General features: G+C 41.0%; 2 protein-coding genes across 2 annotated transcripts; one reads left to right on the forward strand and one right to left on the reverse strand.

Moving 5' to 3' along the window:
- The first annotated feature begins 217 nt into the window (after positions 1-217).
- LOC135705989 (gastrula zinc finger protein XlCGF7.1-like) lies at positions 218-22,868 on the forward strand. The gene is made up of 2 exons (XM_065227757.1): positions 218-423; positions 22,321-22,868. Exons 1-2 carry the CDS (start codon positions 310-312, stop codon positions 22,843-22,845), a joined length of 639 nt encoding a protein of 212 aa, XP_065083829.1. The 5' UTR covers positions 218-309; the 3' UTR covers positions 22,846-22,868.
- Positions 22,869-22,905: 37 nt separating this feature from the next.
- LOC135705914 (protein FRA10AC1) lies at positions 22,906-24,396 on the reverse strand. Its single transcript, XM_065227751.1, has 4 exons — positions 24,040-24,396; positions 23,463-23,622; positions 23,122-23,400; positions 22,906-23,055 (listed from the first exon to the last, which is right to left on the reverse strand). Exons 1-4 carry the CDS (start codon positions 24,307-24,309, stop codon positions 22,988-22,990), a joined length of 777 nt encoding a protein of 258 aa, XP_065083823.1. The 5' UTR covers positions 24,310-24,396; the 3' UTR covers positions 22,906-22,987.
- Positions 24,397-24,419: the final 23 nt, after the last annotated feature.

The raw sequence follows: 24,419 nt of genomic DNA on the forward strand, positions 1-24,419 counted from the left end.
ATACAACATTTGGTACCCGCACATCTACTAAATGAGTATCTATACTCGAGATGGCTTATTTATATCGGAAAATGTCTCCTTTCGCCGCTCACTGCTCAGACGTCAAAAATGAGCGATGATGACGCGACGCCAACTTCACTGCCATCGATGATAATGATGATGTTGTCAGCCCTTCAGAAATGGTTGTTTTTTACAAATTTGTGCTGCCGGTGATTAGTGTGGGTTAAAACAAAAATAAAATTGTTTTTTTTTTGCAATCTCAACAACTTTCATCACAGCAATAAATTAGTGACGGAAATTGTTACGAAAATGTCCGGTGAAAACCTGGGCGATGAAATGAGTGAGATTTCGATAGACAGTGTCGCAGTGAACGAGGAAATCGAAACCTTCGAGACGCATACACTCGTGGAAGAAGAAGCAGGGGTAAGTGCAGTGGAAACCCGATTAAAAAGATGCATCGAGAACAGTGATCATTTCAGTACTTTAAAGTGGTGAAAATTGGAAATTGGTGATTTCTGCTAGTATAATACTTATTAAAAATAGTTCCAGTGCTTCTACACTGATGAAATTTTGGATTTCGGTTCCATTTTTAATGCAGATTACGAATATGCATTTACCTAAATACCCTTAAAAAACCCAATTGAGACTTATCAGTGATCATGTAAAGTATAAGTAAGGCAAATAAATCAAAGTGTCATGAAAAAAATTTAATTTTAGCGTGACAAAAATTTATTTAAATTCTGTCCTCAATTTCTGTTTTATTTTGATTGTTGTAGGATTACCAAATTTGACGCAGTAGTTTTGGCTGCAACTTTCCTTAAAACACCATTTTTTTTTATCTAGCTCTTCATTTGACAAGGTTAGAGCAATTCTTCAGCATTCAAAAGTTCATTTTACGAGATGACGGGAAAATAAAGGAATTTGAAAAGTAACCAGGAAAACCGGGAATTTGAAGGGAGAACTGGTAAAAATCTACAAACCTTAATATATGGCCAAATTTGTACGCTATATTTTCAGAACTAATAAGTGAAACAGTGCAAGTCTTTACCAAAAGAAAAACTTACTTTTTTGCTGTATAATTGCAATCAGTTATTCGTCTTATTTTAATTACTCACCAATATTGCAAATGGATTGTTCATCCCTACTCCAATCCGGGTTTAATTGACATGATCCTTAAAGTAAAATACCGGACTTGAAAAAAAAAAAACGTGTGAAAACCGAAACTCAACTTAAAATTTTCCGACATTTTATTTTTTACGGTTTCTAATCAGAATTACCATAGAGATTGCTAAAGTATGATTGCGTCAGTGATTTGTTTTCATCGGGAAAATTTTCCGCTATGAAGATTTTTTTCCCTTCGAAAACATTTTGCGTATACGTATGCGTGATGTAGTGTGCGTACGATAAACGTCAGCAATCTCTATGCAATTCTTATTAGGTATTAATCCCGTAGAATTATGATGAGATAGGGGAAAAGTTGGCTTCGGCAATACCTTAACCTATTATTGTCAGGGGGTAAACAACGTCCTTGAGAGCTCAATTTTGACATGTGGATACATTGTGTTTCAGAGCAACTATTGGCCAAATTTGAGTGCTCTAGGACTTTGTTTACCCCCTGACGATATTAGGTTAAGGTATTTCCGAAGCCAACTTTTCCCCTATATCATGAAATTCTTGGTAAAACTAACAGAAAACTCTTCTCGGAATTCTCGCGTAACATCCTCGTTGATCGATTCTCTTCATCTACTTTCTCTTTGGTTTACCACGGCAACATATACGAATTTCTCGCTAAGCTCACAGCACAGTTCGACAGAAGATGATTTTAGCTTGTGCCTGAAACAACACACTCTATGGGAAATTCATTTGCAGTCGGGTTATTCGCAAAAGTGAAAATCGATGAAGATAATCGATCAACGAACTTCGTATATGAGCAACGCAGGGAAGTCGGCTTACCCTCTTCCATGATTTTAAATGGTGAAACTGCTGGCAATCAACAAGACATTTGCAACCTGTTCTCAGCCAAATTTGCTAGTGTGTTTGAAGACGAGCAACTCTCCGCTTATCTCATTACTTCCGCGGCCAGTAATGTTCCTTTGGTCAACCAAACGCTCAGCATGGTCGAAGCCACTACAGATACGATTTATAGAGCAGCATCTAAACTTAAGACTTCAGCTAAGGCTGGACCCGAACATCACTTGTCTTTTAGATCCACAGCGCCACATATTTCAGCTCTCTCCTTCCAGCGGCATCTTTCCGTCTTGCTGGAAGACTGCGGATATGTTTCCTGTTCATAAAAAGGGAAGCAACTACCTGGGAATCACGTCGTCGCTGAGTGCTGTATCAAAACTTTTTGAATTGGTTGTCATAGAGTCCCTAAATGCGCATTGCAAGCAATATCTAAGTATAGATCAACACGGATTCATAACTGGGCGTTCCACAACTACGAACCTGCTGTGCCCAACGTCTTATATTACAGACAGTTTGATTGCTCGGCCCTAATAAACAAATACCATAAACGAACTGTATCCCGGATGGGTAAACTATCACACAAATGGTTTGGATGATACTCCGAACACGTCGTTAAGCTCTCTTTTATGGTTATTTTTATTAGGGGGACCCAAACAGATCTAACGGCAGCCTTCGATAAGCTGAAACACGAAATTGCGATCGCTAAGCTTGATAGGCTAGGGCTCGGTGGAAATCTTTTGAGATGGTTTCGTTCATACCTCACGGAGCGCCAACTGTCAGTAACTTTGGGTACTTGTCGCTCAGCAAGCTTCTGCGCAATGTCCGGTATACCTCTGGGTAGCCATCTGGGACCATTGGTATTTCTCCTTTACTTCGACGACGTTCACCATGTTATCACAGGGCCGCGATTATCGTTTGCAGACGATCTGAAAGTTTTTCTGCGCATCCGCTCACTTGTCGACTGCCGTTCTCTCCAAAATCAGATTGACATCTTTGCTGACTGGTGGTCAACCCAGCTAAGTGTACAGTCATTACTTTCTCACTCAAGAAACAACCAATTATTTTCAACTACAAACTACTAGGCACGACTATGGAACGGGTGCATTGCGTAAAATACTTAGGGGTTTTTCTAGACTCAAAGCTGACACACTCACACCATAATATATCGTATGTCGTCGTCAAAGCGTCCAGGATCTTTGCTTTGTCTTCAAGATTACTAAGAACTTCACAGACATTTACTGCTTGAAATCGCTCGATTGCTCTCTCGTACGATCTACGTTGGAATACTGCTCTGCAGTCTGAAGCCCGAACTACACTAATGGGGCCGAGCGAATTGAATCTGTGGAACGACGTTTTCTTCGCTTCGCGCTCCGTAAGCTCTTCCAAGCTACGAGAATCGTTGCCAATTGATCAATGTCGAGCCCCTACGTATCCGAAGAGATGTTTTTAGAGCCTTAACCGTCGCCGATACTCTGCAAGGAAGAATCGACTGCGAAGCAATTCTGCAACAAGTGAACATTAATGTTCAAACTCGATCACTACGCAACAGTCTTATGCTAAGACTTCCACTTCTTCGAACTAATTATAGCCTGGGGAGCACTGTTTACGGCTTGCAGCGAGTGTTCAACCGAGTAGCGTCGATGTTCGATTTCCACTTGACACGGAATATGCTTCGCCGAAGATTCTCTGCCTTTTTTGCTGACCGAAGGCGCTTGACGCCCAACAGCTAAGTGTAAAATTTAAGACTTATACATTTTTAGTAACTTGACAATACTTTCCTAGTTATTTTCGTTTGTAGCTGTAGTATATGTATTTGAGATTCTATCCGCCAGACTATGAATATAGCGACTATAAAGGGTGTCCACGATGAAATTGCTACACACAAAATTGATTCGCAAAATTCGAGTTTTCATCCGATTGCCATCAAATTTTCAGGGATTGAGAAATAACTATTAAACTTCATTTTACCATTTTATTCGTATTTTATTTACAGTCCATACGCAAATGCCCGCACCTTGGCCTTAACCCCGGCCATAAGATTCTGCACAACCTGTGAATCAACCGTTTTTTGCATGTAAACCCATACTTTCTTCAGTTCCTCGACTGTCTTCACTACCTTAGGTCGTTTAAGAAGGTGCTGCTTCATAATCGCCCAGTACTTCTCGATGGGGCGGAGCTCCGGAGTGTTGGGAGGGTTGAACATTTTCGGCACGAAATTGACCTTATTGTCCGCATACCACTTCAGCACGTCCTTGGAGTAGTGGCATGAGGCCAAATCCGGCCAGAAGATTGTTGGGACGTTGTGGGCCTTCAGGAGAGGAAGCAGCCGCTTCTGGAGGCACTCTTTTATGTACACCTGTCCGTTCATCGTGTCCTGGGTCACGAAAGGTGCACTCCGCTTCCCGCACGTGCAGATGGCTTGCCAAACCAGGAATTTCTTCGCAAATTTGGACATCTTCTGAGTGCGGACATGCTCCGGAACGCTGAACTTCTCCTTGGCCGTGAAAAACAGGTTGCCGGGGATCTGTTTGAAGTCGGTCTTCACATATTTTTCGTCGTCCATGATGCAGCATTCAACTTTCGTCAGCATGTTGAGGTACAACTTCCTGGCACGGGTTTTGGCGGACTTGTTCTGCTTCTCGTCGCGATTAGGGGCCTTTTATACCTTGAACGTTCGAAGTCCAGCCTTAGTTTTGGCCTTCTGGACAAAACTTCGGCTTAGGTGCAGCTTCTTAGCCACATCCCTAACGGAGGCGTTCGGATTTCGGTTGAAGGCCCCAACTACGCGGTTGTGATTTTTGGTGTTGTACGGAATACTTTTTCCTTCACTTCTGGGCTTCCGATCGGTGGTCAACCGTTCCTCGAACCGCTTAATCACTCGCGACACCGTGGAATTCGTGATTCCCAACGTTTTAGCGATGGAACGATGCGAGAGATCCTTGTTCTCGTGATGAATGCGCAAGATTTTATCACGCACGAGCTGTTCTTTCGACTCCATTTCCGCGAGTTTTGATCACAGGACTTTAAAACTTGCAGGATGTAAATAATGCACTATGAACTATATCCACCCAAATTTTCATTAAATTCTACCCAACGGTTAAAAAGTTAGAGCAATTTCATAGTGTGGCAATTTCATCGTGGACACCCTTTAGGTGCGTGTTATTATTCATTTTGAATCGAATTTATCCAAAAAATCTGAATTATTAGGCAATTTTTTTGAAAATCTTTTAAATTAAAAGCATAGACAAACAGACATAAAACGCATTGATTATTTTTCACTGTAAATCATCATCAGTCAAACACTATCGCCATCTGGTGAGTACACGGTTATGGGCAGTACGCTCAACAGATGGCGGTAGTGTGAAAACGTCAAACTATAGGTCCACGCACATTAGATCCGGATCGGACGCGTTGCGGCAAAGTGACAGCTAAATCTATTGTCTAACTGTCAACTTTACGTCAACGCAACGCAAATGGATCTAATGTGGGTGGCCCTTATGCGCGCCACAGTTGGCGGCACTACCAATTATGACACATTTAAATTCGTGAGCGCTCAACTTCCGAGCCAAGCAGACGTACTTACGCTATCGCTATTTCTGGAAGTCGATCTCAAGCTATATATCGTTTGTCGCGCTGCGTTTTTCCATCGCCGAGCCGTAGCGTTTTCCCGCGTACTACGACTCCACGATGGCGCGTCGCGTGAATAACATTCCGCATAGATTATGCGATGTTGTCGAAAAAACCGGACTATGCAAAAGTGCAAAACTTTATTGGAACCATGTTGGGTTTAAAGCCCGGTGAAGTGCTGAGAATACAGTGTAGCAGAAGTCTCGGGTGTGCCTTCGTGAAGGTTGTCGACCTGGAGCTGGCACAAAAAGTGTGCGAAGAACACGACGGAAAACACGAAGTGCAAGTGAGTGAGGGGAAGATGGTTCCCCTGCGAATAACCATGGAAGACGGGGCAGTGGAGGTGAAGTTGTATGATCTGTCTGAGGACGTATCGGACGAAGCCATCATCAAATTCCTGTCCGCGTACGGTGACGTCATCTCAGTTCGCGAACACATGTGCGGAGGTGATTTGTACTTTCCGGGCATTTCCACTGGTGTTCGGATTGCCAAGATGATCGTGAAACACAACATCGAGTCGTGGGTCACTATCGACGGGGAATCGGCGTTGCTATCCTATTTTGGTCAACATCAAACTTGCCGACACTGCCGGGATTTCATCCACATCGGCGCCACCTGCGTGCAGAACAAAAAGCTGCTAGTGCAGAAGTCGTATGCCGATGCGACAAAGCAGCCTGCACCAACACCAACCAAACCAAATGCGAAGCCACGGAGCCAAAAGCCAACGTTGCAGACAAAACCCCCACCGTCGAAGAAGCCGAAACAGCAGTTGTTGTCGGTTACACAAAAACCAATTAACACGCAGTCGGAGACACAATTTCCTTCACTCACTCTCCCCATCATACCCGTATCGGGTCCAAAACCGCCGCCGGAGAAAAGGTCGCTGTCCAACACGTCCGGTCAACAGCCCCCTGATGGTGGAAAGTCCGATGGCAACAAGACAGACGACTCGGCAATGTCAACGCACAGCTCAATCCCTAGAGGACGCCCTAGAACCAGAAAGCGACGAGATGGTATCAATGACGAGCGGGATCTGGAAAACCAATCGTGAATCCAATCGCCAGCTACAACATCGCTACTATCAATGTAAACACGATCACCAGCGAAACAAAACTCAACGCCTTCCGAACTTTTATCAGAACGATGGAGCTTGACATCGTGTTTCTGCAAGAAGTGGAGAACGAGCAGCTCTCGATTCCTGGCTATAACGTTGTCGCAAATGTCGATCATTCGAGAAGGGGGACTGCTATAGACGGATTTCACGCCAACTCGTCTTCGGAGTTGGCAGCACCCTCTCAGAACCTTATGAAACTTTGTGGGTGTGGAGACTTAGCAATTTTAAGCAACTTTGAGTACTTATTTTTTTCAAAATTTATCTCGCCTAACATTTGATAAGGGTCAAAGTTTTTTGTCGATTTTTTTTCAAATCGATATAGCTTAAAAATGACAAGCCCTACAAAATAGTGATGTATGGTGAACTTTTAGCAAATAATCTGAAATTTTATAAAAAAAATTTAAATAAATTAAAAAATTGGTTTCTACACTCTAAAAAAATATATTTAAAAATTAAAAGTCATTTTCCCAAAAATGGTACCCCTCAGATTTGCTTGATATTTTTTCTCATGAAAGGCAATATAATTACCTAACTTTTCTTCATACATCGCAAAGTGGGCGCTTTTAAGGAAAAAAAGTTGTTCGAACAACAACTTTTTCATGTTAATTTTTTTTTAGCGTGTTTCACTCAAAGTCGAATAGTAATACGCGCACAACCTTATTAAAATCCGTTGAAACTTAATGAGCATAAAGATTTTGACCTTTTGATAATCTGGGCGTGCTTAAAACAAAAATCTAGCCTAACATTTGAAAGGGCCTAATACAGAGGATTTTCCTGCATTTCGAATGGTGTTTTAATAAATGAAAACTCTAGTGTTTTTGTTTAGTGCATAATTTATTTTCCTATAACTCTCCATACATAATTTGAGTTTTTCATTGATTATTAGTCTATCGGAAACAGAGTGAAATTTTTCGGAGTTTCCTTTGAATGTGAAAATCGCTTAGTAGAAATTATGTTTTGAGAAATAGGTACAAAACAATGAAATTTTTGTGTACCAGGTATAGTTTTTACATGACTGAACAGCTCCTTGAGTTCATCGGACATCTTTGTGTATTGATCATTTGATATGAAGCAGAAGTTCAATTTTGTTATGCTTGTATCTGTTTGTTTAACTGCCCAGTCATACAGTTCTTGTGGAGTTGTGATTGTGTTTCCATAATCTCGAGCAAGACTTGCTCTCTTTGCCATTCGTTTGAGAGTTCCTCCAATTGCGTCACATGGGCCTTTCCCATGAGACGTTGCGAAGAAGTGCCATTCTGCTTCCAATCCATACTTGGACTTGAAGTTGCACAAACTGGCAAAATTCTTTTTATTTTTGTAATGAGCCGCTGCTCCATCTGACATGAAAGTAATTTTTGTGAAACTAATAGATTGTTTAATGAAATCTAACAATTTTGATATAAATAATTGAACTGCTATTGTATCATGGGTCAATACTTCTGAAATAATAATAAAGCTTAAATTTTCCAACTTGTTTTCTTTTATGTAGTAAATTTCGAAAGGATGTATCGTAGCTTGATTATTGTTCCAATGATACCCCTGTGCTGAGTTTTGAATAATAAATGAATAATTTTCAGAAAAGTCGCAAATCACTAAAATTTCACCGTTTTGAAGAGAATTTTTTTTATTACTTAGGTAAGATGATTGCTCTTTATGAATAAAATCATGGGTTATGAGCTTTTCAACTTTTTCCGTCAAATATTGAACAAACTCATCTGCAGGTTTAATAATAGTTTCCAAATTACAACGGTCGGTAGTCAACCACTGTTGAAATAAAACTTCTTCCATATCATCTGCTTCTAATACTGATGTAAGTTCCCTCACGATACTATCTGTGGAAATGCATTCTTCACATGTACGATAAAAACAATCTATGGTTCTAATAGGACTACTGCAAAGTATTTTGTCTGCAATTTCTTTATATGAATCAAATTTTACACTATTAATAATCAATTTAACATTTTCATGTTGACACATACATTATGTGTACCTGTACTATCCAACAGTATGCAATGCTTTGGTCGGAGCTGAGTGAACGAAGTAAATCCGATTTTAACACTTTTGTATTTCTCTTCAAAAATCATAAAAGCCTCTTTAAGAGACATCATCAATAAACGTTTCTGAACATGCTCTTTATATCCATTTCGATATTCAGAAACATAATCATTACTTCCTGGCATAGGCCTACTAATATCATCACTGTCAAAGAAATTTAAAACAATTTGTTTTTCAGTATCATTAAATCCATGACCACTTCTTGCTTTCTTACTACAAAGAATACCTTGTTCTCTGACTAGCCTTTTCATCTGTTTCACTGTATGATGGGGTGCATTAAACTCATTAACTATTTGATTCACTGACCATGATTTAGGGAGCACTGATAACACTTTTAATTTGTCATTTGTACTCGTAGAAGGCAAATTAAATTTCTCCTTTAACTGCATGATCATTTCGTCAAAATCATTTGATTTGTTGACATCGTCTGAATCCATCCCAAATATATTTTTACGCACTGCCTTTGTGATCTCTGCAGATTTTTAAACACGATAATTCATACTTCTCATACTTCTCGATGAAATTGGTGATAACTGTAAGGTTGAAGCTATACAATTGAATTGTTCCACATTATATGGACCTTGGATCTGATCCGCTGATGGGATTGATTCTAGCGATGGATCTGTATCTGTAAAATTAAAGAAAAGAAAAAAAAAAATATTACCACACATTAATATATAACGCTGTTAAGGTGATAGTACCATGAACGGGGGTGGTTTTGATAATAGGGGTAACTTTGGTAATGCAGCTAAGCCAAAAATTTATGACTTAAGGCACATCGTACGCAATATTTTGGATAGGAAACCGATGTTCCCTTCCAAAATAATGAATACGAAGAGCATTAAGTCATAACTTTTTGGATTAGCTGCATTATCAAAGTTACCTCCATTATCAAAGACATCCCCGTTTACGGTACATCGAAGCCGCATCTGAATTTTCCCCATGTTTGTGGAGCACGAGCTGCATAAACCGCATATCGTACAGTCGTGAAAATTTGATAGATTGTTCACCGAGGTTGGCCTACCAATCGATCAAATTTGTACGATAAGCGGTTCATCCAGCTCGTGCTCTAAAAAAATGTTGAAAATGAAGTTGTATCTTCGATGTACAATCCTTAAACCACACAGTTGAAACAGTTAAAGTTATTATTATTTACCTAGTGTATCATCAAATTCCTGATGTTCTGATTGCTGATGACTTGTTGATGGTTGCGGCTCTTCAAACTTCCGAGCATGGCTTGATTCTTTTCCATCCGATCGCCTCTTTTTCGGGAGAGGTGTCCTATTGTGCACTAAAATTCCACGACATGATTCACAAATACGCATTGTTACATCCAATTGATGATCAAAGCCCCATGAATGTATTTTCTCTATGAGACTTGATGATAAATTACGTAAATTATTGCGGCTGCAATTGGGATTGTTTATGTTGGCACTACATTGCACCCTTTTAATAATCAATTCAGCAGATTTTTCCATTGTTGTATATATAAACACTTTTTCGTTTCAACAACTATGCAGCACTACACTTTCAACAACTATGCACTACAGCAACTATGAGCATTGTTGTGATATCACCAAACTTAAATATTAGATTATGTCGGTAGAAACAGACTGCGGTGCTTTAAGTTTATACCTTATATCTCTCATGTGACTAACTGCTATATAGCAGGTAACTTAACGATTATTTTAGGCATGCCTTAAATAATCGTTAAGTTACCTGCGCTATTATATGTATTCACTTGAGAGATGAGGTATTAACATATATGCATATTGCTTACTAATGGACACACCTAATACATAAAAATAAATGAATGATTATTTTTCTAATTAAATTAATCACAAATACATGAATTGAAATCTTTTCATGAATAAAACATACTAAGTGATTTTTACTTAGTTTACCTGTTGATTTGGAACAATTTGAGGGTGGTTTTATAGAAGTTGGATAGAGTGTATGCATATATTATAATACAATCCATCACAGGAAAGTGCAAACCATGCTGAGATGGCTGTTCCTCATTAGAACGTTTTGTTCTGAACTCTTATTGGACGATTTGCAGGTAACTTCTCTGTACCCTTTTCAAATGTTAGGCTAGATTTCGCCCAGATTATCGAAAAGTATACCCATAAAGTTTAATCGAATTTTAATAAGGTTGTGCGCGTATTACTATTCGACTTTGAGTGAAACACGCTAAAAAAAAATTAACATGAAAAAGTTGTTGTTCGAACAACTTTTTTTCCTTAAAAGCGCCCACTTTGCGATGTATGAAGAAAAGTTAGGTAATTATATTGCCTTTCATGAGAAAAAATATCAAGCAAATCTGAGGGGTACCATTTTTGGGAAAATGACTTTTAATTTTTAAATATTTTTTTTTTAGAGTGTAGAAACCGATTTTTTATTTTATTTAAATTTTTTTATAAAATTTCAGATTATTTGCTAAAAGTTCGCCATACATCACTTTTTTGTAGGGCTTGTCATTTTTAAGCTATATCGATTTGAAAAACAAATCGACAAAAAACTTTGACCCTTATCAAATGTTAGGCGAGATAAATTTTGAAAAAAATAAGTACGCAAAGTTGCTTAAAATTGCTAAGTCTCCACACCCACAAAGTTCCATAAGGTTCTGAGAGGGTGCTGCCAACCACTGGATGAGTTGGCGTGAAATCCGTCTATAGCGCTAAAAGAATACATTCGGTTTTCCCATATAGAAAAGAGCTTGGATGGCAGGCTCGTTGCTCTGCGGGTTGAAAACACCACATTGGCAAACGTATATACACCGTCGGGCACAGCAATGCGTGCCGAGCGAGAATGCTTTTTCAAGAATACCGTCGCCTTTTATCTTCGGCATAACACCGAACATCTAATACTTGCCGAAGATTTTAACTGTGTGCTACGATCATGTGACTCAACAGCAGCCCCGCTCTCCAGGCCACAGTACAGCAGCTACAACTCAACGATGTTTGGGTTAAGTTGTACCCCACGACCCCCTCCTCCACATACGTAACGCACAACTCGGTCTCCAGGCTCGACCGCATATACGTCAGCAATGGTCTATGCACGTATCTCCGGAGTGCAGTGCAGACACGCATGTATGCTCTTTTACGAACCACAAAGCGCTTACCGCAAGAATATGCCTCCCTAGCCTCGGACGTGAACCTGGCCGCGGTTACTGGTCCCTTCGTCCCCAAATTCTCACTGCAGAGAACATCGAAGAGTTCCAGATTAGATGGCAGTCCCCCTTATTCTGCGAGTCACGTGACTCTCTCTCACCGGTGAGGTGACAATTGTCACCTCGTGTGAGGTGACTCTCCATGCAAATCAAATGGAGAGTCACCTCACACGAGGTGACTATTGTCACCTCACCGGTGAGAGAGAGTCACGTGACTCGCAGAATAGGGGGGAGTATGTAACCCAACAGCGACGGAACTTTCCAAACTGGATAACGTGGTGGATATCATGCGCTAAACCGAAAATTCTTTCTTTTTTTCGCTGGAAATCTCGCGAGGTGTACAGGGAATTTCATGCTGAACACCAACGTTTGTATTCGCAGCTTCGGCAAGCATGTAACAACTACTATCAAAATCCAACGATGTTGGCTACGATCAACCGTGTGAAAGCGCAGATGCTTACTCACCAGCGAATGTTTTCCCAGCACTTTATGCGTATCAACGATACATTCATCGCAGGGGAAAATATCAGCACGTTCCAGCTTGGCGAGAGGCGAAGGAAAAAACCGTCGTAACAGAGCTGGGTATCGGGAACGGCGAGACTCTAAACAGCTCCGAAACAGTTGAAAACCACCTGCTAAACTACTTCAGGGAGCTTTACACAGCGTCTGACGAGAGCGAGGAGGCACAATCTTCTTTCCACTGCGAACGAGTGATTCCAGAAAGTGACGAGCGAAACGAGGCGTGTATGGCTGAAATAACAACAGCAGAAATAATGTCATCTATTCGCACATCGGCTAAAAGGAAGGCTGCTGGCAGCGAAGGGCTTCCCGTCGAATTTTACCAACGTACGTTCGACGGCATCCACCGAGAGTTAAATCTCGTTTTAAGTGGACCCTACACGATTGCTTTTATTGACAATAATCGTATTGTCAATACATTCTATATTGACGTCAATACATCGATATTGACAATATTGGTGTATTCACATCATCAATATTATTGTCAATAATTCCCCTTCGCGTCAATATATTGAAACGTGTGGGGTTCACTTTAAACGAAGCTATGGCCACGGAGCTCCCCGCGGAGTTCGTCAATGGAGTGATCGTGCTTGTACGAAAGAGAGGAACTTTAAACACGGCACGAGGATACCGACCGATCAGCCTTCTAAACGCAGACTACAAAATCCTCAGCCGTATCCAGCTTTCCATGCTCGGTAATGGCGGCCTGTTTGTATGAATTAATCTATTCTTCACTGTACTATCTGGAGGTTCGGATTTTGATCCCTCCCTTTCCCTCTCCCAGGAACAGAAGAAAATGGAACAACATACGCCCTCCAGTTAGTGTCAAAAACTACAGTGAAGGATACATATATTCATACAAACAGGCCGCCATTACCGAGCATGGAAAGCTGGATACTCAAATCTCGTTTGGAGATTGTGTTGAGGTCGTACCCGGTTTTGAGCGATGCGCAGAAGTGCTCTAACGAAGGGCACTCAATTTTTCAAGCAACTCTTTCTCTGAAGGATCGCATTGCAGAGCTGATAGCGAGGAAGCGGAGAGGGAAACTAATAAGCTACGATATCGATCACGCTTTCGATCGAGTGTCCCACTCATTTCTCTATGGAACGATGCGGCAGTTGGGGATAAACCCAGCCTTCGTCGGTTTACTGGCTCGTATTGCCGGACAATCTTCGTCTCGCCTGCTGGTCAACGGGCATCTCTCGCAGAGCTTCGCCATCGAACGTTCGGTTCGCCAGGGGGACCCTTTGTCTATGATACTGTTCGTCATCTACCTCCATCCGTTTCTGCAACAACTGGAGCGACTCGTCGGCCCCGATCTCGTGGTAGCTTACGCAGATGATGTGTCTGTTATAGTTACCAATACACGCGTGATTGAGCGCATCAATGACCTGTTCGGACGTTTTGAACGTGCCTCCGGCGCAAAGCTCAATAGATTGAAAACTGTTGCAATCAACGTCGGGCTCATTGATGGAGATCCACTGAATGGTTGCAAACAGTAGAAACGGTGAAGATTCTTGGCATTTATTTCACTAACTCAATCCGCGCAATGACTAAGATTAATTGGGATGCTCAAGTTACCAAATTTGCTCAACATTTGTGGCTGCACTCGATGAGGGGACTTAACCTTCAACAGAAGGTTATTTTGCTAAATACCTATATCACGGCAAGGATTTGGTACGTGGCATCAATCCTTCCACCATATTGTGTCCACACAGCGAAAATCACAGCAACCATGGGTTCCTTCTTGTGGCGCGGCCAACCGGCGCGGGTTTCTATGGAACAATTGGCACGAGACAAAGCACCTGGCGGACTAAAGTTGCAGCTACCGGCACTCAAATGCAAAGCGCTTCTGGTGAACCGTCACTTACAGGATAGTGGCTCCCTTCCCTATTATCAATCCCTTCTGAACCAAGCAATTCCTCCTCCCGCAGATCTTCCTTGCCTTAAACTATTAGCCCAACAAATTCCACTTCTCCCCCCACTTATCCGAGAACACCCCTCCAGCGACCAAATTCATCGTGTTCTTCTGGAGCGGACAGATACACCACGGGTCGAGAGAAAATATCCTGGATCAAACTGGAGACGTATTTGGTCGAATATCGGGCCGAAACAACTGTCATCAAGCCATCGGAGCAGCTTGTATATGCTGATCAACGAGAAGACGGAGCATAGAAGGTTGATGAAGATCATCCAACGGGCAGCCGGCGAGAGCTGCTTGCACTGCAACGCTACGGTTGAAACATTGCAGCACAAGTTAAGCGCCTGCCCCCGCGTGGCGCACGCATGGGCTTCCATACAGCAGAAGACTACGACGATACTCGGTGGCTGGCAAAGGCTGTCCATCGAGGATCTGCTTCGACCAGAACTTTTGAACATAGGGCTAAGAAAACGAAACGAAATTTTGAAAATCTTTGTATTGTACATCGACTATGTTAATTCTGTTAACGATACAATAGATGTTAGTGCCCTAAATTTTTACATCGATTGTGAACACAGGGTGTCTACTACCTGGAAAAACCTGGAACACCGGGAATTTACAGGGAATTTTATTTTTTTCTGGAAAAACCTGGAATATTCAGGGAATTTTGGTTCCACTCAGGGAGTTTTCCAATTATCAATTCATTCGTAATTCAAAAGAAGTTTTTCGTTCAGTTTCTCGAAACGTTTCTTAAGGATACTGAACTTGACAAGCATCTGACAGCTAAGACAACGTGTGCGAACGAGATAAGTTCATTCAGAGAGTCTTGTCACGCTCGCTCTTCGCTGATTTGTATGTGGAGGATCAAAATCGTCGTAAAAAGGAAACAGCCGAAAAAGAGAGACTGGCAACCGTCAAAAGAAAACATACACGGTAAGAAAAAAGTACCCAACGGCCAGTTCACTTTTACCTACTATTGACTAGTTTGTCTCCTTTTCTCCTTCTAATGTTGTCAAAAAGGGAGGAGCAAAACCACCCAACAGGGGTAGTAAAGTGTGGGAACCCAACGTTGCGTATAATCATGTTTACCTACTTTTGGGTACAACTAACCTACTTTTGGGTAGAAAGCTAGTGGAAAATTCCATAAGAATTGCACACAAGTAAATGAAAACTACTTTGACCCGCCTTACCTACTTTTGGGTTCCTGCACTATAGTGCCGAGATGAGTGAAAAGAACTTACTTTTGGGTACTTTTTTTCTTACCGTGTACGAAGCATGTATTGTTTAAGAATAAGCATGCCAGACAGCAGGTCTGAGACCCAACATATATTTTTTTTGAGCTTCAGAGAGGGTCGGAGATCTACTGAGAAATTTGTTGAGCTTCAGGGTAGTTCGTAGATCTTGAGAACAGAACTACAAACAAATTAAAAGCTATTAACAGAAATTCATAAAAACAAAATCACAAGAGAGGTCGTAGATCTTCAGATAAATGTTCAAAGAAATTTTCAAAACTTCAAGCAAGCAAAAATAATTTCAAATCAATTTGTAAAACAATAAGCGACATTTTGCAAATCTTCAGGGAAATTCGCATAACTTCAGACAAGTCCAAGAATCTACAGTGAAATATAAAGTATTTCACAGAAGTTTGGAGATTCTCGAAACATTATTCAACATAAGAAAAGTTCGTAGATCTTCAGAAGAAAGCTACAGAACTTTGAAAAAAAAAAATTACAGGACTTCTGAAAAAATCACAAGAATCTCAGAAATGTTAATGGATCTTCAGTAAAAATTGCAGAACTTCAGGGAAATTCGGCGATTAAAAAAAAAATATTTACACGATTTCAGGAAAATTTGTAGATCTTGAGAGAGACATTTAAAACTTCAAAGAAGCTCAAATATTTTCAGATAAATTTTGACAACTTTAGGTAATCTTCAAGGAAATTTTCAAATCTTCAGGGTAACCCTAGAGGAATTTACAAAACATCAGAGAAGTTTGCAGATCTACTGAGAAATTTATTGAGCCTCAAGTTTTTTTTTGAAGATCTTGGGAATAGAGCTACGGACAGCTAATCCAAACACATAAAGCAACCAACGATACAGACAAAACGGTTGCTACGACTACCATGACAAACTCGCTCTGTAACAAAGCTCGATCCGAGTGGTAGAAGGATAATGATATATTGCTTGCCTGCTTTGTTGCAATATACACGGATGAGGACATAGCTTGATATGAATCGGGAAAAGACATAACAAAAAAATTCCCATTAACAATTTGCTCGTTTCCTTCTACCGCCCCGAATGAGTTGGTTCGCACGAGCTGCTTGTCATGAAAAAGAACGGTGAAGATTATATCATTATTGTTTTCCACTTCTGACATAGCGTTATTATTCGGTTCGTTGATCGCTTGTTATTTTGTCATTTGGAGATACTTTTGACTCCTTGGCTACGGAGCTTAAGACAACTTTACAGAACTTTAAAGATATTTGCAGGAATTTGACAGAAAGTTTCACAGTTTCACACAAATGTGAGATCTTCAGAAAAATTCGTTAAATGTCAGAAAAGCACCTCAATTCCAGAAACAAATCGCAGCGAAGTACAAAAGTACAATATTTTGCAGAACTCCATGGTAGTCGGAAATAGATAGATCTAAAGAACTTCAGAGAAGTCCGTAGACCTTAAGAGAAGTCTGTAGAACGTCAGAAAATTCGCTGATCTTTAGATCAAGAATCCACAAAGAAATTTAAAGAACTTTAGAAAAGTTCGGAGATCTACTGTGAAATTTATTGAACTTCAGGGCAGTTCGTAGATCTTTAGAGCAGAAACTCAGTACGTCAGAAAACTTCACAGAATTTGAAATAAATTTTAGGAACTTCAGAAAAGTTCAGAGGGTAGATCGTAAATCTACTCAAAAATTAGCAGATGTTTAAATAAATTTTAAGAATTTTACTGCGGTTCTTGGATTTTGAAAGACATTTACAGAACTTCAGGTAAGTTCGCTGATCTTTAGAGATGTTTGCACAGCTTCAAAAAAAAAATAAGAAAAACTTCAGAATACTTCCTAAAACTTCCGGAAAGCTCAAAAATTTCTAGATAATCTTTCAATTCTTTAGAAAATTGTATAGATGTTCAGAGATATTTGCAGATATTCATTGAATCATGAAAATCTGCAGAGAAAATTACAGAACTTTCGAGAAGTTTGTAGATTATTAGAAATTTTGTGAACATCAGAGATAATTGTTGATCTTCAAATATCTTAAATCTTCAGGGATTCAGGAACTTTGTAGGTTTTTAGGAAAATTTGCTGAACTTCTGAAGAACACACAGAACGTCAAAGAAATCTGTAGAACTACCGAGACATTTGCAGATTGTCAGGAAAGATTGTTGATCTTTAAAGAAATTTTACCGGAGAACAGAAACAAAACTTCAGGGACGTCAGAAGATTTGAAGACCTTGCAGAATTGAGTTGTTAACAGAAATTTTCAGAACTCAAGGAATCATGTATATCTAGTGAGAACTTTTCCCACTAGCTTGTCTAAAGTTGGTATCGACATCCGGGTGAAGTTTTGAAATCCATTTTCTTCTTCATATCGCAGCTCTTGATGGACAAGATGAGCCAAATCCCTGCCGGTGTTCCTTCTGAGCAACCATTTCCTACTCCACAATGTTCACCTTCTCTTTCTCATTTTATTTAAAATAATAAAAGCAAATACGTATGCCGAAACTAGAGCAATTTTCCGGTAATTCATGATGGAAGTATTTACTTTTGATTCATGATACAGTTTTGTTTTGAAATCTAAATTGACGTTCTTTCGACATGTGCAAGCAGTGTGAACACCAGCAAACTGAGGGGTTCGATAAAATAATAATGTGTATAATTTGTATGCACCTGGAATTTTTTTCATCCGACCTGGAAAAACCTGGAAAACTCAGGGAATTTGATTCCTTGGATTGAGTAGACACCCTGGAACAATAATACGTGTAAATTAATGTTTTAACACAGAAATAAACAATACTTTAACAAACAAAAAATGAGCGTTAAATGCGTGTCCGATGAAAAATATACACTGAAAAAAGTTTTCACCTAGTTTCTAATAGGAACGCACATAATATTTTTCCAATAACAAAAATAATTATTTTTATCTGAATATCACATAGCATAAGAAATTCTATATGAGATATCATATAGATTTCATTGGACACATAAAGTTCATGTGATTTAGTGGTGCAATTTCCAATAATGGGATCACATGAAAGTTATGTGAAATTCACATGGATATTTTCCACTGGCTATGTGATTTATTTTATGAGTGTACAAGTGTACATACATTGTCTGCACTGAGGCAAACAAACTTAAGAATTTCATAAGGCTCGACTTATGAACGACACATATGAATTTCATGAGCGTGACTTATGAATGATTTTCGTCTAACATAAGGTAGCTCTTGTACGCCTTTAACCTTTCCCAAGCGTTGAAAGACGTCAACACACGGGTTTCGTATTCTCACCGTCCATGGTTCGGTTCCAGTTTGCTTTGTTTTATTATTTTTGGTCAACATTATTTTTCATAAGGGCCCATGCATTAATTATGTCACGCTAAATCGAGGACAAATTTACCCCCCCCCCCCCGTCCCCCCTATCGACACGTTTTTTCTATACCTAATGCGTTGCTTGTCACAAAATCTTAGATCCCTCCTCCCGCTTAGAGCGTGACATAATATATGCATCAACCCTAATGCAATGTGGCCCTGCTCTCCCGCTTTCGTATTTGGTGACTACAATCAAGCTGGTCTACAGTGGCGCTTTACAGACAGTGGCATACCAATAATTGATCCACTGCTTTCGCATATGCCGGTTGCTTGCTGTGCTCTTTTGGACGGTTTTAACTTTTACGGGTTCACACAAGTGAATACTTTTCCGAACCGAAATGGACGTTTGCTAGATCTTGTCCTGGCAAATGATTCCGCACTACCGGGCACTTCTGTTTCCTTGCCCGTCGAGCCACTGATTGATCTAGATGCCGATCATCCCGCTCTCGTCGTGTCATTTAGTTTACCTGCGCCGATTCTTTTTACGCCGTCATCTGAGTGCTACTCTTTGGACTTTCGCCGGGCCGATTATGTTGCATTGAACAATGCGCTTGCGGAAATTGATTGTCAATTTATCGAAACTGCCGCTAGCGTGAATGATGCAGTGGATTTTTTCAGTGCTGCACTGGAAGATGCTATTTTCCGCATTGTCCCAGCTCGACGACCTCCGCTAAAGCCTGCATGGTCTAACCCACGCCTACGCGTGCTAAAACGTCAACGCTCTGCCGCCCTCCGAAAGTATTGTAACTCTCGCTCGCCGTACTACAAACGACTGTTCAATTTTGCGAGTCGTAGTTATCGAAATTACAATTGTTTTCTCTATAATCGACACGTGAGACGCACGGAAGCGAACCTTCGCACGAATCCGAAAAGTTTTTGGTCGTTTGTCAACTCAAAACGGAAGGAATCCGGATTGCCTTGTTCCATGTTTCTCGGGAATGACTCGGCTAATAGTGAAAGAGAAAAATGCGACTTGTTTGCTCGTCATTTCAAGCAAGTGTTCAACGATTTCTCCGCTTCGCCAACACAAGTGCTGGATGCTGCTGTTGGGATGCCACGTGATGTGTTTAGTTTCGTTATTCCGCGCATTTCAGAAGACATGGTGATAGCCGCAACACGCAGACTGAAGCTATCGTTCGCCTCCGGACATGACGGCATTCCGTCATCAGTTCTAAAACACACATGTAGCCAATCTCTGCCTTCCACTTGCGAGGCTATTCAATCTCTCGGCACAGCAATGTGAGTTCCCCTGCAGCTGGAAACTTTCTTATCTGTTCCCTCTGCACAAAAAAGGAGATAAACGGAATGTCATAAATTATCGTGGAATCACCTCCCTGTGTGCCTGCTCAAAACTGTTCGAGATTATCATAAATGGTGCTCTGTTCGCACGCTGCAAAAATTATATCGATACAGAACAACACGGTTTCTACCCGAAGCGCTCCGTGTCCACGAACCTGGTGCAGTTCACTTCTAACTGTCTGCGATGCATGGATTCAGGATGGCAAGTCGATACTGCGTATATGGATCTAAAAGCTGCATTTGACACGGTGGACCATAATATCCTGCTGGCCAAGCTGGAGATACTTGGCATCTCGTCAACTACTGTGGATTGGTTCAGATCTTACTTGGTGAATCGCTATGTACATGTCAAGATTGGCGCGTCGGAATCGGATGTTTTCTCAAACAACTCGGGAGTCCCGCAAGGCAGTAACCTAGGACCGCTAGTATTTTCGATCTTTTAAAACGACGTCGCCTTGCTGTGCTGATACCATCAGGATGCCGCGTTTTCTATGCAGACGATACGAAAATCTACAAAATTATTAAAAGCCTCTCGGACTGCTGGGATCTCCAGAATATGTTAAGTATTTTTGCTGACTGGTGCTCCAGAAATTTGATGAGTCTAAGCATAGAAAAATGTAACATTATTTCCTATTACCGAAAAATCGAACCAATCATGTTTGACTATGTTCTCTACGGACGCTGTCTTGCTCGTGTAGAGCACATAAAGGATCTCGGCGTTACCTTGGACTGCAGACTCACTTTCAGAATCCACTACAATGACATCATCTCCAGAGCTAATCGACAATTGGGCTTTATTTTCAAAATTGCCGACGAGTTTCGTGACCCGCTATGCCTCAGGTCACTTTACTGCTCGCTTGTGCGATCCTTATTGGAGTCAAGTTCAGTTGTTTGGTGCCCTTTCCATGCTAGCTGGATCACTAGAATTGAATCCGTTCAACGCAAGTTTGTGAGATATGCTCTTCGTTTCCTCAACTGGCGTGACCCAACGAACTTGCCACCGTACGAGGAGCGTTGCCGTCTCCTGGGAATCGAGCCATTAGAGGTGAGACGGACGGTCGCTCAAGCTATGTTCGCTGGAAAGCTGATCACAGGTGACATTGACTGCCCAACACTGCTGTCACAACTAAATATGTATGCCCCTGAGAGGTCTCTTCGTCAACGCGACTTTCTGTTTTTGGAACCACGGAGCCGGAATTATACACAACACGAGCCAATTCGAGCAATCAACCGGCAATTCAACAACTTTTTTTATATGTTCGACTTCAATGTATCAGCTGACGTGTTTCATCATCGGCTACTTGGCCTTTTCCGTACCGTTGACCGTAACTATTTAGTTTAAGTTTTATTCATTTAGACAGTATTTGTCAGTTGAATTTTTCAATAAACAATAAATAATAAACAAAATTCATATGTGGTTCTTATGGAATTCTTACGTTCTTTTGCCTCAGTGTGTGTTAAAAGTATAATGGTTTACATTCGTTCCCCTTGGTAATTAGATGGAAATTACTAATCCTTCTCTCTTTCTTTATATAAATTCAATGTTGTTCATATTAGCGGGGGTCCACGGTCCTAAGTATTCCATACTTTTAAAAATGCTCTCAAAATTTTCTTAGTCAAAACTCACCTCAGAAATACTTTTGAAGTCTCTTCATAAATCCCTTAGAATTGTCTTTATAATATTCCTAATTTTTCAAAAAAATATCTCATAATACGATTGCTTTGGGTATTTAGTGTGTTAAAACGTTTTCTTGCTCCGAGATTTTCAACAATTTTCCCTAGATCTCTTTTAAATCAAGATCAAGATTTTTACAACAATTTCTTAATTCAATCTCTCACTCTTCACAGTTCAGCCTAAATACTGACTCATTCAGCCCGATAGCCAAGTGACCCGACAAAAATCAGTATATTCTGGGGCTAGAAAAACATGAGAGTATTGAAGAATTTGTATGATGGATTATTAAAAAAATTCAACTCGTTCTGACATTCTAACAATAGTGCATAAAATGATACCCGAGTTATTTAATGATATCAAAATTCCATTCCTCCTTTTAACAGGCATCCACCCCGGTAGACTGCCAGGAGATCCTCATCGGCGAACTATTTGAACGACCACCCTCCGTAGTGGAAGGCCACGTGGCAGACAGCGCTGGCTTTGTGTGCAACATCTGTTCCAAGCGTTTCGATGAACCACGAAAGTTGGTTCGCCACGTGGAATGCCACAGCCGGCGGCGCTTCAAGTGCGAACAGTGTGGACTGTTTCTGAAATCTCGGTCCAGTTTCAATTCGCACCAACAGAGGCACCGGAATGGGAAGCGATTTCAGTGTGACGTCTGTGGCAAAGGGTTTGCGGCAGCCAGGGATTTAAAAAATCACCGAAAAGTTCACGACGCGCAGGCGGAACGGTTTCGATGCGACGAGTGTGGGAAGGATTTCGGTAGGATCTATTCACTGATGGATCATAAAAGGTTACACAGTGGAAAGGAGGTATTCAGCTGTGATAAGTGCGATAAGGTTTTCCCCAAGCGGAGAAATCTCCTGTTGCATGAGAGATCGCATTTGGTGGACGAAGAGGTGAGTTAATAAAACCATTTTGAGTGTATTTTGGCGTTCTTTATCGGTAGATGACCAACCTGGCACAGTTTTGTTTGTTTGTGGCATGTCATCGGAAATCATAACTGTACGCGTTTTAGCTTACAACTATTTAAATGCAATTGCTTATGTTTCACAACAGCAAGTCTTCCAAGTATTCGTCAAACTCATCTTCTCTTGATTTTTCCTCCACTTCTGGAACTACACAAAGAAAAAAAAAAACAATGATTACAAGATCGTTGCGATTGACTGAATGATGATACTGACCCTTAGTCCAGCAACTATCCGGTGCTGCAGAGGAACTACTTTGAACTTCGTCTTCCCGTGGTGCTATTGCTTCTATCGAGGATTGATCTTCAACAATTTCACGATCGTCTTGCAGTTCTTCTGTTGAAATCGGAATATCACGTCCAGGCAGGTCGACATTCGGTTCGCCGTCCTTTCTCCTTCCGAAATGCTTCTCCTTTCGTACACGCTTTTTCAGCCGCTTGATCTCGCGCTTCTTCGAATGGTAGTTCAGCTTGTCGGAACACGAGGGACACAGTCCTTGGAGGCACAAACTTCATTAGAATCAAACCTGACCGAAAGAAAGTGTACCGACTACTCACGCAACTTGACCAGTGCATTCTTCTTCGTTCCGTGCTCCAGATAGGCAAAGTTGACTTCCCAACTCCTGAGGCCATCCCGTTCTTCGCACGATCGACCACCACAGATGAACTGTCCCTTGCCGAGCAATACTTCCTTCTCGATTCGCCAGCGCATTGCCACCTGCGGTTTTTTGGATTATGGGTAAATTGTGCGTATTTTTCTTGTATTTTATTTTCGGCCTTGTTGAATACATTTAAAGAAAAAAAGATCAATATAGAGCTGGTAAAAGGGCCTAACAGCTTCTGTAAACAATGCCTTCTCTAGATGATTTCTAGAAAGTCAAGACTAGCCCACGTAAACCAACATCACCAGATTGGAACCTTAAAATATATTTTAAATTCTATTGTTATTAAAATGGTGTGTGTTGTGAATGGCTGTTCAGTCTCGACAAAATCAAAATACTGCTATTTAATTTTTGTCCATGGACAAAAATTAAATAGCAGTATTTTGATTTTGTCATGACTGAACAACCATTCACAACACACATCAATTCCCAGTAGAACCGTTCCATACACATTAAAATGTCGAGCCACTCACCTTATTCTCCTTGTACCGGCTGAGATCCGCAATGCAGTACTCCCGGAACAGTTTGTCGTAGTATTTTTTGGCCAGTTGTTTCTCCCACGAGTCCACTGTTTCGCCGTCCCACAGGAAGCGATGGTGCTCCCGAAGCACATCGCGATCGGTTTTATCGCGGGACGTGTCCCGCTGCAGCAATTTGGTGGCACCCGGTTTCGTGAGGATGTACTCGTTGATCAGGTGCTTGTGCAGCTCGTACGGATTCAGGTTGGCCAACCGGCGGGACATGTTTCCCCATTTATTTTAATCGAACGCGATTTGTAAACAGAAACTCGTACCGCGATGCGTAAACTATACTGCCCCTTCAGGAACGTACCGCACCGGCGTCATCTGCGGCT

Source organism: Ochlerotatus camptorhynchus, unplaced genomic scaffold (assembly GCF_037179485.1).
Source record: "Ochlerotatus camptorhynchus isolate MF236.1 unplaced genomic scaffold, CSIRO-AGI_Acam_v1.1 ptg000022l, whole genome shotgun sequence".
NCBI classification, from domain to species: domain Eukaryota; kingdom Metazoa; phylum Arthropoda; class Insecta; order Diptera; family Culicidae; genus Ochlerotatus; species Ochlerotatus camptorhynchus.

What these genes read in the sequence shown, in the direction of transcription:
- LOC135705989 (XM_065227757.1), top strand. Translation starts at nt 310, where the DNA reads ATGTCCGGTGAAAACCTGGGCGATGAAATGAGTGAGATTTCGATAGAC. An exon ending in TCGTGGAAGAAGAAGCAGGG is followed by an intron (nt 424 to 22,320) that starts GTAAGTGCAGTG and finishes TCCTTTTAACAG; the next exon opens with GCATCCACCCCGGTAGACTG.
- LOC135705914 (XM_065227751.1), bottom strand. Translation starts at nt 24,309, where the DNA reads ATGTCCCGCCGGTTGGCCAACCTGAATCCGTACGAGCTGCACAAGCAC. An exon ending in GCCGGTACAAGGAGAATAAG is followed by an intron (nt 23,623 to 24,039) that starts GTGAGTGGCTCG and finishes AAAAAACCGCAG; the next exon opens with GTGGCAATGCGCTGGCGAAT. An exon ending in GAATGCACTGGTCAAGTTGC is followed by an intron (nt 23,401 to 23,462) that starts GTGAGTAGTCGG and finishes TGTGCCTCCAAG; the next exon opens with GACTGTGTCCCTCGTGTTCC.